Genomic DNA, 14607 nt, shown 5'->3' on the forward strand with positions numbered 1-14607 from the left:
ATGCTTCCCTCTATCGTTCGTGCACGAAACATGCGTTTGGTTGTATTTGTTTTCTCAACATGTCGCATGAGGACTAATTTTTGGAAGGAAAAAACTTGTATTTATCGGTATTAATGCGAAAGTGACACAAAATAAAAATGTTTCTGACAAGGATACACTGTAAGTAAACTGATATACATAGTGTAACTTCTGACTTTTTATAGCTAGGCCTAAAATTAGCCAGCCGTCCTGGCTAGGCAGGCCGGCGCTATTTATGCGGCTACACACTACTACTAGCAGGAGAGGCCTAACTAGGTCTACGATCCGGCTCGAAGACGATTCGGCCCGCCACCCACTAGGCCTAGACATAAACTAGTAGATAAGCAGCCATAGCTAGCACAGCATCTGTGGAGACTGCTGCTACTTCACTGCAGGTATATAGGGATAGGCCTAGAGTCTACTCAGTTTTAGTAAATAAATAATAGTAAAAATATCGGCCTAGAGGGGCCTAGCTAGTTTATTTTAAATTAAATTAAAAATGTGTTTGTTTTTTTGCAGTGGCAAAGAAAAAAAGCAAGTATGTACTTTACCATTTCTTCTTACTTATATAGGCCTAGTAAAATATGAAGGTATGACCAGCCCTGGTCTGACTCGGACTACATGTCAGTTTTTGTTGTATTTTTTCTGGGGTTTTCTAATTTTCTAAAACTAAATGAGTTTGATACATTCTAAATGCTTTTGTTTGTTGTGAAACGTTTTTTTTTTAAATGATTTTCAGAAATGTGTTAGTAGTGTTGCGGAGTTTAGCAGGAACTAATTCCATTAAGATAATGAGGAGAGCAAGAACGGCAGACAAACTTGTTCGCTATTTATTTGATCGAAAAGGTGAACTTTCTATATTTGGGTTTTAACAAATCTCCGTTTTTTCTGAAGGCCCCTTTCAAGCTAGAGATCAGCAGTGAAACTGTAGTAAATAGGCCTAACTAGCTTAACGATTTTTGCCCTTTTGTGGAAAAAACCCTCTGAAATAAATGACCAATCTCATTCCACACATGTACAGCTGTTCATTTAATGCAATTTGTTTAAATGTATTTAATTAATATTTTATCTTTTTCAGTGAAACAACATGTCATCTATAAAGAGTTAAAAAAAATCCGATCCATTTGAAACTTCAAAGTCAGATGGGAGGAAATGTTGTTCGTTTTATTGAAAAAGAACTGTTGATGTTCAAGAATATTAGAAGATACATAAATAAAAACTATTATTTGTGTTTGATTTAGAAGCCAAAAGGATAATATTATATGTTAAAAGATTGCACATGGAGGTGCTGAAACCAGACTTGAAAAGTTGTCTACCAACAAAGATTCTGAAAAAGCCATCTTAAATGAATATAATTCCGAAAGAGTTGTATTTAACTATAGAAACTTTATTTTCTAATACACAAATCATATTAACTTTGGTAAAAAAGAAATGTCATTCAACAATAAAACACAGTATTGCATTTGTGAGCATTAAAACAAAATAATATTACATTTTTTACACATACTAACTTTTTTTGGGAAAAACTAACAAATGACTGTCCTACTGTCAAGAAATCCATTTATGTTTACTACCAAGAAACTTGCATTGAAATTTAAATATCTGTTTGGTTTACATTGATTACCAGTGATGATACAGATAAAGTGTATATCCCAATACAGTAAAATGTTAGGTCTTTATATTGTTGTTATATACTCTAGATACATAATTAACACTTGGTAATAAATTGACTACAAAAGTATAGTATCTTGTACATGTATTTGTTAAATGTTTTGGTTTTTCTACATCCTAATTAAATATGGTCAATAAAATATTCTAATATATTTATTAAATCATACATAGTCACAATGAGTTGATATGGGGTTAAAAGGCACATACCCCATAACCGTTATTCCAAAACTAGACTAATGTTATGTCCTTATAGAAAAAAATAAGCAATACAAAATGAGGTCCTCGAAAAATCCAATTGTTGCACAATTTTAATTAGTTTAAAATGTTATTAAATTGTTATTTTTTTTTTACTATACTTCACAATGGCAAGTGTATTTAGCATGAACTTTGTTTTAGTTGTAGTTTAATTTGACTTCATTAGACTGCTCAGTACACCCCTACTCTTTTCGATAAGTGTACCAAGTTTATTGTGCTTTATGTGCAGGACAGGACCAACAGATTTATGTCCCATCGAAAGGACGAGGTGCCTAAGGATACAAGAAATATGGCACAGAGAAGTGTTCTCTCGCATGCTAGGCCCATATCACTTACCATATCGATTAGAATGTTTTATTGCTATATATATATACATATGTTATGAAAGACGATTGTCCATCTAAGGTGGACACCTCATTTACATGCTAATTACACTTATTTAAAATAGTTTGTCTGGAAATGTCCAATGAACAGGGATTAATAATACTGTATTAAAATATATTATTTTACCACTAAATTGCACCAATCTAAGTAATCAGCTGATAATTGTTGTTAGATCTTACACCCACAAGATACAACAGTAATACTAACTAAAAACTAGAGTATATATATACTATATTAAAAAGCACCTTAGATTATTTGCATAACTGAAGCAAAGTTGCATGTACAAAAAATGTCCAGATTCTTAAACAATACAAAAACTAGGAATTACTAAAATGATGATAGTTTACTGTATATACAGCAAAGATAAAAAGGTCCTATTATAAGCATGTCATCTTTTTAGTTGAATTAAAACTTGGTTCCCAATTGGATGCAATGCAATGATAGTGAAATTGAGTTCACCAATCACAGCAGCAGTTTGGATAGTTTATCGCGTCATGATTGGCCAAATTACTTGCGGTGTGGTTACGTCCAAGCATTGTGTCCAAGAGAGAACTTGAAAGATTTAGGAAGCACACATTTTTAAAGACACTAACATTTGCGACTATTTTGTGATTTGTACTTATGTTGCCCAAGCGACAAAAATTGTAGAAAATTAAAACATATTTCTTAATAAACTACTAGACCTCTTTCTTTGACGTCAAAATTGCTGAAATGATGATTTTTCTATAGTGATTTTGGTGCAGTAGTAAGTTGGTTGGCAAGACTTCATATTTATCCTAAAACACACAAAATCAGCACCAAAAAAAACTGCCAGACCATGTTCTTAAATTGATTCTGTGTAATATCCAGTAACTAACCAGTATAAAAAAATGATTGTGAATTATTAAACACATTTTGTTAACCTCTTTAAAATATCCATTCTAGTATTTAACATTCCAGACAGCAAAAAGTAAACTATGGCAAGTCTGCCTCTAGGAACAACCTTAAATAGGCAACACTTAATGGAATTCTGCGTGAAAGAAACTGTAGAAAACTCTGGGGTACGTCCTTTCCACCAACTTCAATCTAAAAAGGGAAAAAAAGCAAAGTTATTTAACTGTTTTGGTTAGGAACATCATAATCGTGAGTTTGAATCCAACTTTACTTATAGTACGTTTGCCTCTCTTCACACAGGTGTACAATTGGGTAAGAACAAAACACAACTGTGCTGATTACTAGCTGCAACATTATGGGAGTCTGTTTACACGTTTGATCCAACAACGAAATAATGTGAAGCGCTTACAGACTTGTGCATTAGTGCTAAATAAGAATGACAATATTATTTTTAAGATACTCACTTGCACCAAATATGTGACGATTGAATACACCGCATTCTTCTTTATCACTGGTTCAATAACCCATCCACTTGGATTTAACTTTGACCGTACAATACCATCTTGGCTTGGTGGGCATTCTGGCCAATCCACTGACCGTGCGGCTACAATGTGTCTCTGACCGTCCGTCCTACTTGTCTGAAGCAAACAGAAGTCTCGACTTTCCTTGCGGATTATCTGCGGAACTTCATGTATCATGTTGTAGATAAGAAGGTCGTTTCCAAGGTCACGAACAATGTTCATTTTTTTTAGCATGTTGTCATAAATAAATCGTGTTCTAGGGTTTTTAACTGCTTTGAACACCGCGTCTGGCGACGCCCTGATCAAGCCTTTGCCGAGGAAACTGTAATAAACAAGTACATACACCCTTATCATCATAACTGTAATATTTATTGATGGATTGATAGATTTTTTATGTTGGACAATTATTCTGATATTGTATTACTCCACAATTAAGTTCTGCTTTAAGGGGGATATCCTTTCTAAGGTTTTAAGTTTTAGCTTTCTTGGGTTGGAACACTGCCTTCCCGGCCTAGCATTCGTCAATGACAGTCAATATATTCCCACTATTCAACTCATAAAACATTATATATTTGTATACTTTTACCTGTAAAATACAGATCCTCTTTCTTTCTTCTTTAATATGACAACATCTTTTTCTAAGCATTGGAATCTAAAATATAAATAACATAAATTACTAGAGGTAACAATTCTTTTTCTTAAATAATAGCAAGATTTCAAACAAATATTAAATTGACCCAATACATTGCTTAAAATAGGGCCTACACGCATGTGTAGATTTCAAGTGCCAATTACCATATCCTTCCCTATCTACCGTGAAAGCTCACTATTAATTTTTAAAATTATTTAAAATAAGCTTACGTCCATCCACCAGTTTGGAGCTGTTGATCCGCCTCACTTGTATTCACATTGATGACACCTGCTTTCAATGCTTCTTCTAAGACTTCACCAGCACAGTGGTTCGCAAGAGTACGATAGTCAAAGTTTTCAGCTGAAATATAATAATAAAATCTAGCTTTAAAACAAAGAATTATTGTATGTATCATGCTAACATTTCTGTAGTGCATTTCCAACTTCAAATCACGATCAAATCACTTAAAATAAATGATAAAAAAAGAATGAAAGCAGAACAAAAGAAAAAAAAAATTTGTCTTGAGATGTTTCTTGTTGTTTAACTTAACTGTTTGTAACTTTAATTTAGAAAATGCAACATCAACCGAGACACACTTAAATAAATCTTAATTAATTCTGGTCATTTTGTATCAATATGTGTAACATTTATGTACAAGAATTCAGTGTAGCTTTTTAGTTTAGTTTTTAATGAGGATGTTGTTAGAGATTAATACCTCCACTCATTAGCCTTCTTCTTTCCAGCATCTTGGCAGGATTTTTGCTTCCTTTAGAAGATCTTCTCTCCTTTCTTCTCACTGGCGTCGGCATCCCGTCACTCTGGAATCCTGTGTCGTCACTCGACGAGTCCCATGTCCATGATACGTGGTCACTTTTCACACGCCCCGCTACCTGTTTTTGGGTTGTCTCGTTAGGAGTTCCGCCGCTACATATTGCACGCTGGTCAACACTCCCAGGCTGGATATCTTCCATAGAATTGTTGTCGGTAACAGCAATACCACTTGTTGGTTGGTTGCCAAAGCCTTCAGTGACATGCTTTAAAGATTTGCGTCTGAGAGGCGGAAGCTGTAGTCTTCTTAGGCCAAAGTAATGTTTGATTGCTGCAACCCTGGAAGCCACTATTTCAGCTGTTTCTGGCAGATCAGATTCTATGCACAGTATGTAATGAAGTATACAACCTTTTTCAACTGTAATAAAACATTAATGTACGTATATTAATTGGTATCTACAGTAGTGTAACCTAAGAGATAGAGATCAGGATCGTTGTTTAGGATGCACTGATAAGATTCACTGACCATGTAATCGTCTGTCATTTTTATTTAGTCGGGATCCTTATTTAGGGTAGACTAAGACTCCATTCACACTTATGATTTGTTACAGCCCAGGCCGAGAAATGATAAAAGTAAAAAATTTGAGTGCTTTGAGCTGAACATGGAGTGGCCTAAATTAAGACTACCTTGCAAGTTGCTTCATGTGAGCTAAGGCCTAAATGCAATGAAACATGACCAATGGCATAGAAAATGTTCAATCAAGTTTTAATTTGGAACACAAGTATAAATGCACTCGATCTGGACCAAAAAGTGTAAACGGAGACTAAAAGTCAGATCAAAGTTTTTGTTTAGGGTCGCCTGACAGATGAACTGATCATTTAATCATCATTTAGTTCCTCATAAATAGTAATTGAAAACACACAACTGAATTTTAATTATCATATTGTAAACAACACAAATAGAAACTTGCAATTAAAAAGTTAAAGTTCTATCTAAAGTACTCTCAATGACACTATTATCGATTTACTACGTTTTAAAAACATTTCCCAATTTAATCTATCGATCAAATTGAAGTACTTGTATACAATTTCTTCAATGGTAAGTTCAATATGTTCCACCACCAACCTCCTAGTACTGGCCGTAAATAAAAATATGTCCAAATGTCCGGGAGGCTTTCAAGAACAATGCCTTTGTTCACTTTCTTACAGAACATCCAGCAACATCCATCATTTTCCTTCTGCCATGTCCTACATGAGAGAAAAAAATATTAAATTCAAAATGATAGGTACATATTTAGTTTCCAGATGATCTTGTTATTCAGTTGTTATCTCAAGCTTTCTTTTGAATTAATTAGCCTAGTTTATTTCACAGGCAGTAAGTCTATGTCTCGGTTGGAGCAACTTTGTCATTTCGTATCTTAGTTTAAACACAATACTGTACTGATTTATAGCACTATTGCTGGTTGTTCTCTTAAATGTATTTTATTCGTGATTGTATTCTGTTACAGACTGTACATGAATTATTAATCACCTTGCAATTCTATTCAGCCGGACTTCTTCCAGTTGTACTGGTTTGCCAGTAAACATCAGATAAGGCATCTTAAGATAAAACTTAATCCTGGAGCACAACAACTGGATGCTTCCAGGACTCTTGAGTGTTTCTGTAACAACATCCGTCATGACGGAATGATCCAAGTCGAGTCCGGTACTTGTGGGCATGCTCACTTGATCTGCTTCCAAGACGTGCGAATCCCATTCAACCTTTTTGTTTACATCTTGCAACATTTCCTTTACTTCCTGTTTTATACAAAATATAAAAAAAATCACAATTTTGTTGTGTTCTTGTTAACGCTTTTTGACACCCAAAGGTATATATATCTTAACATTCGGCAACTGTTCAATATTTATTTGTATACACTTGTGACTATCATTATGCATACCTCTTGAGGAAAAAAAAAATGGTGAACATAAGACGTAAACATTGAAACAAATAAACAAACCTCTGGAGACGCCGAGATTGCAGAAGAACATCCATAGAGGTAATGAATACGTCCAGTTGCAGCCTCATCATTTAAAACCTGCCTCCACAACCGTAATTCATGATGAACACCGTTTAGACTCCACCCACTTTCTGAATCGATTGGAAGAAGCTGAAAATGGAACAAAATGCCATTACTGTACATTTAGTATTAAAAAAAAAACTAGTTTTCACTTATTTGTATTTTTTCTGGCACCATTTCTTTGGTTTGTTTTTATTTTACCTTTCTCACAAAAGTCTGGTGTAGAGCCTCCAGTCCCTGCGGTGCCTTGTTACCATGGAGATCCACTTGTTCATTATCCTGAAATGATACGATATGGTTGGTTAAGCATTGTAATAATTGTAAACCCTTTTTAATATTATTTTTTAAGTCATTTCTTATCAGAGTTTATAAGACCTCAAAATATATTGTTGTTGCATCTGTGGATTTATAAAAAAGAATATGAATATAAGCCGATAAATCTAAGTGAACTTTAACCTATGCTAGAAATACAGCATATCAGTAATATTGAGCTTTTGATTCATTGAAATAATATATAAACCATATATATATATATAATAAATTGAAAAATACATGTTTTTTTTGCGCACAGTTTTGGTGGATTATACTTATAGATCCAGGCAAGACCAACATCACAATATGAGTAGATTTTCAACACTTAGGAATACATAATGTGTTTATGTAGGTTGATATTCATACATGTAGTATCTTTGTATAGTAGTTTACAATACATAATTACATACACTCTTTAAATACTTAACATTACAATATTTAAATACATTACAGTACAGTTTGTACTGACTTGAATGTACTATAGACACCTACCACATTAAGTGATGACTGATATCTTTCAAGAGCAAAGAAATTAGCCTGACCCTGATCTAACTGGCCACTCTGAAAAAGTCAAATCAGTTTTATAATTTTGTGACCCAAAACATGGTTAGCATACCTAGACAGACCAACACACCACACGAGTATATACAGTACCAAGATAATACAGAAAAGGTGGAATATGACTTTCAATTAATGACACCAACATAAAATGTTAAAACATTCAGGAGTGTGGAACCATGGGGTTACGCTAGGGGAGATATGTCCCCACTTTGACAGCTAAAATTGAATTCTTGTTATTAATTACTACAGTACTATTTGATATAGAATTTTCGACAGAATATTAATATTGTATATTATGTAGTTCTCCTTCATTTAAAAAATCCTGTATACACCCCTGACATAACTTACAATATGGTATAATTTACTGTAACAGTAAATACAGTATTGTAAGTTTACACAACATCAACCCCGTTGAGCAAGCCTAAACTATTCATGAAACATGCATTATTATACTGTACACTACCACCACCCTAACTCCTGAACAAGAACAACCAACAACAAATGGAATAAAACAAATTTGAAGAAAACAAAGAGAAGTAGAATAGTAGACAGTATTATTGCATATTGTGTATATTAGATCATACTAATAATTTTGTCAAAATTTCAAAAGTTAAATTTTATCATAATATTATCACAGATGAACTTTCATACTAAAAAATAGCATGTTATATTATTATTCAGTGTCATTGTTAGTGTTATAAGGAAGTTATACTGTATGTATGTATTAGAAGCTTCTTTACAAACGTGATACTCTAGGATGTAATACTATAGTACAAGACAAGGCTGGATGTTTGTACAAAGATAAGACTGTAATTTCAATGAATAAATCCTTATATGAAGATTTGAATTGAATATCACAATTTGAATTGGACTAATTTTAATTTTGGATTTTGTATATAGTACTTATACTATAGAAACTAACTTAAGTTGGTTAACTCTAAATAATGTGGAAATGTGAAACCATTAATAAGTAAACATTTTGATAAATTACTGTATTTATTGAAGTATTATGTAATCAGGAAGATCAAATTATTCTGAGTTTCCTTTTGAGGAATTGTTAAAAAATAAAAGTAACACACATATTTAAATTTCACTGTACCTACAAACATATGAACAAAGCAATAAACTAAAATCAATACATTTTATCATCTATATTTTTGTCACATGTTGTACTGTATGAATTTTTCTGTAAGAATTAACAAATATTACTACCAGCATATTCTGCAGTGTGATCATCATGGTATTCACAAGAATAAATGAATATTAAACGCTCACAAATTAAGTGAATCATGAAACATGGTCGGAATCATGTGCACGTTCAAAGTGTGATATTTGTTTCCAAACGAACAAAAATGCAAATACAGTTAGTGCATTGCAATAATAATATGTCGTGCTCAATCTGTCATGTGATTGTAATTGTGTTCATATACATTTCCAGTGCAACATGTTTGCTTTCACTTGTTTGTTTTAGTGAGGCAAACATGCACCTTTATAACTTGTTTTGAGTTTTATATTGTAATGACTATCATGTAATTCAGCTTTTGGTTGCAATTTAGATATAAAATAAAATGGTCTCATACTTTTGAAATTTTGTTTCCTTTTTTTCAAAGGTCTAAAATATCAAAATGACATACAGCATATTTAAGTGTGTTTTTATGTTTAATGTGAATATATCACCAATATTATTGAATGACAGATAATCAGTTGACCCAAAAATGATTAAACCAAAAATTAATATCCAAGCTTCCAAAGTAATTAAACAACCCATGAATATATATGGTAATAAATAAAGTGTCGTCTTGTTTCATCCTACCAATGCCTTGGAACGCTGATATAATACAAGTTCATATGCCATGAGAAAGTCTGAATTTAAAAACAAAATTTCATAAATTCAAATAATGCTAACACTTCACACATGTTGGTGTTTATTATTTACAGCATGTACATTACAGTATACATTCTACTCTATAAACTTGCGCAATCACTTGGCATAATGCCAACAACCAAGCCCCTTGATTAAAAAAATTTAATGTAAAAATCAAGAATATTGAAAAAGAAGAATTAGCAGCGTATCTGACTTGTTTAAGGCTAACCTTGATGGAACAAGACGTCTCAACTGTTTGATATCAATTATTATCAAATTATTAAACAATTTACTTACCTTGCTATCAAACCAGAATAGTGAAATGAGAAGTACCAGCAGAAATATAATGGACAAGGTTATCAAACACAAGAATACAGCGACCTCAATGTGTGGGAATACCAATTGCGTCCAGGCATCCCATAATAACATCTTGTGGTCTTTATGGACACATATCAGATGGTAACACTAATCTTTAATGAATAGTGTTAACTTTTACTGTATGCAGAGAGAAAAAAAGGACAATTTTATTATCTAATCTTGATATTTCAAGCGAGTAGGAGGGTCTAATTTGTTTAATCTCAGCCTAAATTTAATAGATGTTATTATCCTATAATATAATATTGGCAAGAAATAGCTGATTTTATAAAAGATTTATTTATGATATAAAAGAATCGATAGTCCATAGCACTTGATCTTGGACATCTCCCACCCCCCTCTACAAGATATGGATATATTCGCCCCTGTGTGTACTGCATGATGTGTTGCGACTGCTAATAGGTTTGGACGAACCGACCACAAGAAGAATAGCACTGGGACTTCATAAGCTTTGTAGAGGGTACAACAACTTCCTCAACACAATTGAAAATTCAATAGGCCTAGGCCTAGCCTAGCTGTGTGTGTGATATTCTAAACTGAAACCACAGATATCGGAACCTGATTTAATACAGATCAATACTTGGGATAAATTAATATTATTTGATAGTTATCAACAACATTCTATTCATATTTTAGGCATATAAACGACTTATTCATAATCCTAGGCCTACCTTACTTTCCCGTGTCTAGCCCGACGTACCTCAATTGTGTGTATGATTTTCAGAGATAGATCGTCGCCACCGTTTCGGGTCCCATATTTATCCTATCTCCTCATAACCGAGGTATATTCAGAGAGTCATTTCGACGATCGAGCATTCTCTACTTCTACGGAGCGCCATTTATGCCTTTATTTACTTCCGAAATAGTACTACGGTAACTGGTTCAGTGGACCAAAGTTAGCACCAGTGGAGCACAGTGATATAAAATAGAAATAAGTCACTAATTGTAATATCTTTTCGTATGTTAAAACACTGTGCTCAAGTGGACCCAATTTGGAAACAGTGGAGCACAGTGATATAAATAGAAATAAGTCACTGAATTTTAATATCTTTTCGTATTAAGCATATTTGAATACCTTCCGGTATGGTACCATACATGTTTGACAATACAGTGTCACATATCTCTATTTAAAAAAAAAACAATATTAAAAAAAAAAAAGTATCCGTCGAGGTTCGAACCCCAGCCGATAGCACTCAAAACTGAGCATTACCCGTTACGCCACCAAGTACATGACTGAAAAGCTGATAATAGTCTATTTATACGTGTATTACGTAATTGATCATTACGTCATAAATATCCTATTAACCTTGCTGAAACCAAAATGATCAGTTAGCTCAGTCGTCTGAGCGTCGTGTTAACAACACGTATGTCGTGGGTTCGATTCCCACGCTGGTCGGTGGAATAGAGTTAAGGCTATGCGAGCCACTGTGTTTGGGGTTCACAGATCATACGTCCCCCTTTCCACCACACATCATGAGGCGACAACATCAATGCATCTGGTGATGTGGTGGAAACGACCCCAAAAGGCTGTGGCAGGGCCTTAGTGCTGAGGCAGGGAGAGCACATTTACCATCTTTTTTTTTTTGGCTCTCGCAAAATGCTTTGGTGGTTTAAATTTTATGTTTAGCGCCCTCAATTTATTTTAATGTAAAAAAAGGGAATTAATTCTCTTCGTTACGTGTTTAGAAGAGAATTAATTTTATCTCATCGTAGTTTGGTATGCCGTGCGTTTGTTATGCAAATGAGTGTGCACATGTGCTGTGGGAAAGATGGTATTGTTAGTCATTGGCGATCAACACACAACACTGTTCAATTTTTATTTTGTTAATCTTTTACATTAGAATTGTAATTCTACCGTTACACATTATAGTGTACTTTTAAATATCCGTTTCATGCAAGATATTGTATTGTAGGCCTACTAATATGTTGTGAATAAAAGTTTATGGTAGAATAAATAAATAAATATGTTTTAAGCAGATCTTCGAAATTGAAGCATAATTATGAAGTCGAGTTTTTTAAAACCCAACCTAAAATTCGCATCTGGATAGTTGACATTTTAACATTATCATAATTATCATAGGTGACTATGTATAGTAATAAGTAAAAGTAAGTGCATTTCTGGGCTCTATTTTCATTGCTCTGCCTCAACCATGGATGGGCTAGTACTGGAGACTTAATATTTAATTTTATATTTCAATGAATAGGTGTACTTTCCGGGGACAAGCTCATATGAGTCTTATATAGTTTGTTTCATTCAAATCATGTAACGCCATTTTTTCAGCCGGGAACCTACTGAATACAGCTCTTTTATTCAAAATTGTCTTTGCTCAGCCCCAAGCATGGTGGGGTGCTGAGGATTCTTATGCGTGTTGTTTGAAAACATAATAGATGTCATTTCGGGTACCTTGTACCCTATTTTAAACAGTTTGGTATGTGCGTGCGTTGTTATGCAAATGAGTCTGTGCAGGTGTATTATGGTATAGATGGTATGTTAGTCATTCGCGGTCAACACGCCACCCGTTAAATGTTGATGCTGTTAATTATTTACATTAGAAGATGTTTCAAATCATGTAAATAAAATATTTTCCAGACCTGTAGGCAAGGCAGCCCAGTTGTAGATGCATGCGATATTGGACTGTATGAAGATTTAAGGTGTTGTAAATGTTAGTTCGTGGTGTGAGAGGATGAGCTTTAAAGATAATGCGAAGTGCTCTATTTTGAATGGTCTGTATTCGGTCAATATTCGATCTGATTCCCCAAACACTACATCAATAGTCAATGTATGGGAGGATTATAGTGTTATAGAGGAGTATGGATGTGTGTTTATTAATGAAATGACCGAGCACGCGATAAGATGGAGATGGACAAGCCCAGTTTGGAACGGAGTTTATTACATGAAAAGAAAAAGATAAATTTGAATCAATGTGAATGCCAAGATGTTTCTGTTTGTCAGTTTGTGATATGGGTATATACGAAACGATATTAAAAGTAGTGACTTTTATTTCTATTTTATATCACTGTGCTATCCTGGTGCTAAATTTGGTCCACTTGAGCAGTTACCGTAGTACTATTTCTATTATTGAAGTTAATAAAGGCATAAATGGCGCTCCGTAGAGAAGTAGAGAATGCTCCAGTCGTCAGAATGACACTCTGAATAGCTCTGAAAATAGGGAGGTTTCGCAACGCTACGAATACGATAACGAAAACGGATACGTCATACATTTATGAAACTTTTGAGCTGATCCCCATTTCATATTCGTAAAGCGTATTTGTGTTGACGAATATCACCAGTCATATTCGTAACTACAAAACGAGTATAGTTTTTGATTATTTTCCACATTTTGCATTTGAATCAGAAATGATTCATGATTATAATATAATTATAGATTTATTGAAAGTAATTTACTAAAAGTAATTTACTAAAATAACAAGTCGATTTTGATAAATAGCAGTTTTTAAAGTGCTCACTCGCTTTGATGTTACGCTAGGCCTAGGCGCTTCGAATTTACCGCAGTCACATTTTTTTTTTGGGATCGACGGCGCCCTCGATTTTTGCAGGCTTACGAAAACGAATACATGTGCGTGACGTATTCGTTTTCGTTATCGTATTCGTAGCGTTGCGAAACCTCTCTTATACCTCCATAACCATAGAGTTGATGCAGACGCTAAATACAATAAATACAATAAATAACATTACAAGATGAGAAAATATAGAAACACTTTACATACTATTACTATTTCCATGGATCTTCTTTCCATTTTGTTGATATCATTTGATTTTAAAGCATATTTTTTTGAAAAATAGTAAAGTTACAGGTTTCTAAGTATTATATTGTTTGAGTATACTCATCAACTGGGACAAAGAGAGGATGGGTACAAGAGCCAAATTAAGGGCATTGGAAGAAAGGCAAACACGGCTAAAAATACAACATTAACATTACTCCTTTTTACATCGCATAGGAAAACTCCAGAGTGGTGGGACAGACAGAATATAATTAAAACACTAGTGTTTTTGTGTTGTTGAATCAAAACGAAATAAAAAATAATTTGATTTAGATTACATTTTTGTCTTTAGTTGTACAGTAAAAACACCCGCATAAACATCTGTTATAAAAATGTGTAATATATCGCATCATCAGTTATTAACAATTTAAGAATTCGATACAACTTACCATCGGCAGTCGTCAATGCCTTACTCTGCTGACCCAGGATTTTTGTTGACTGGGCTAATATTAAAAAATAACAGCCAATAAAATAGAAATTAAGGATCAATCCTTCACAAAATTAATAGGCTGGTTGTATACCATGCTATAC

At 33.7% G+C, this 14607-nt stretch overlaps 3 protein-coding genes across 5 annotated transcripts in view; 2 read left to right on the top strand and 1 right to left on the bottom strand.

The window, feature by feature from the left end:
* The window catches only part of LOC144851900 (uncharacterized), a 68389-nt gene that overhangs the window by 6058 nt on the left and 47724 nt on the right, over positions 1–14607 (top strand). The window lies entirely within an intron of this gene.
* On the top strand, positions 6–1761 carry LOC144853028 (large ribosomal subunit protein bL33m-like). Its single transcript, XM_078711088.1, has 4 exons — positions 6–159; positions 538–556; positions 758–864; positions 1097–1761. Exons 1-4 carry the CDS (start codon positions 138–140, stop codon positions 1144–1146), a joined length of 198 nt encoding a protein of 65 aa, XP_078567214.1. The 5' UTR covers positions 6–137; the 3' UTR covers positions 1147–1761.
* On the bottom strand, positions 1603–11037 carry LOC144853026 (uncharacterized). Of its 3 annotated transcripts, XM_078711085.1 has the most exons (12): positions 10216–10351; positions 9868–9917; positions 7986–8054; positions 7383–7460; positions 7122–7271; positions 6653–6918; positions 6248–6369; positions 5069–5539; positions 4584–4713; positions 4309–4374; positions 3666–4044; positions 1603–3393 (listed from the first exon to the last, which is right to left on the bottom strand). In XM_078711085.1, the coding sequence occupies exons 2-12, from the start codon at positions 9907–9909 to the stop codon at positions 3283–3285; spliced, it is 1884 nt and encodes a 627-aa protein (XP_078567211.1). In that variant the 5' UTR covers positions 9910–9917; positions 10216–10351; the 3' UTR covers positions 1603–3282. The 3 variants fall into 3 exon arrangements, with proteins under 3 accessions (XP_078567211.1, XP_078567210.1, XP_078567212.1); XM_078711084.1 differs by lacking the exons at positions 7986–8054; positions 9868–9917 and adding an exon at positions 10965–11037 and having other exon boundaries at positions 10216–10413; XM_078711086.1 differs by lacking the exon at positions 7986–8054.

This window comes from Antedon bifida, chromosome 9, assembly GCF_963402885.1.
Source record: "Antedon bifida chromosome 9, ecAntBifi1.1, whole genome shotgun sequence".
NCBI classification, from domain to species: Eukaryota; Metazoa; Echinodermata; class Crinoidea; order Comatulida; family Antedonidae; genus Antedon; species Antedon bifida.

Coding starts and splice junctions, on each gene's coding strand:
- LOC144853026 (XM_078711084.1), bottom strand. CDS start 10,347: ATGTTATTATGGGATGCCTGGACGCAATTGGTATTCCCACACATTGAG. Junction 7,272..7,382: donor ACCAGACTTTTGTGAGAAAG/GTAAAATAAAAA, acceptor TTCCATTTTCAG/CTTCTTCCAATCGATTCAGA. Junction 5,540..6,247: donor TTTACGGCCAGTACTAGGAG/GTTGGTGGTGGA, acceptor GTTTTATTACAG/TTGAAAAAGGTTGTATACTT.
- LOC144853028 (XM_078711088.1), top strand. CDS start 138: ATGTTTCTGACAAGGATACACT. Junction 865..1,096: donor CTATTTATTTGATCGAAAAG/GTGAACTTTCTA, acceptor TATCTTTTTCAG/TGAAACAACATGTCATCTAT.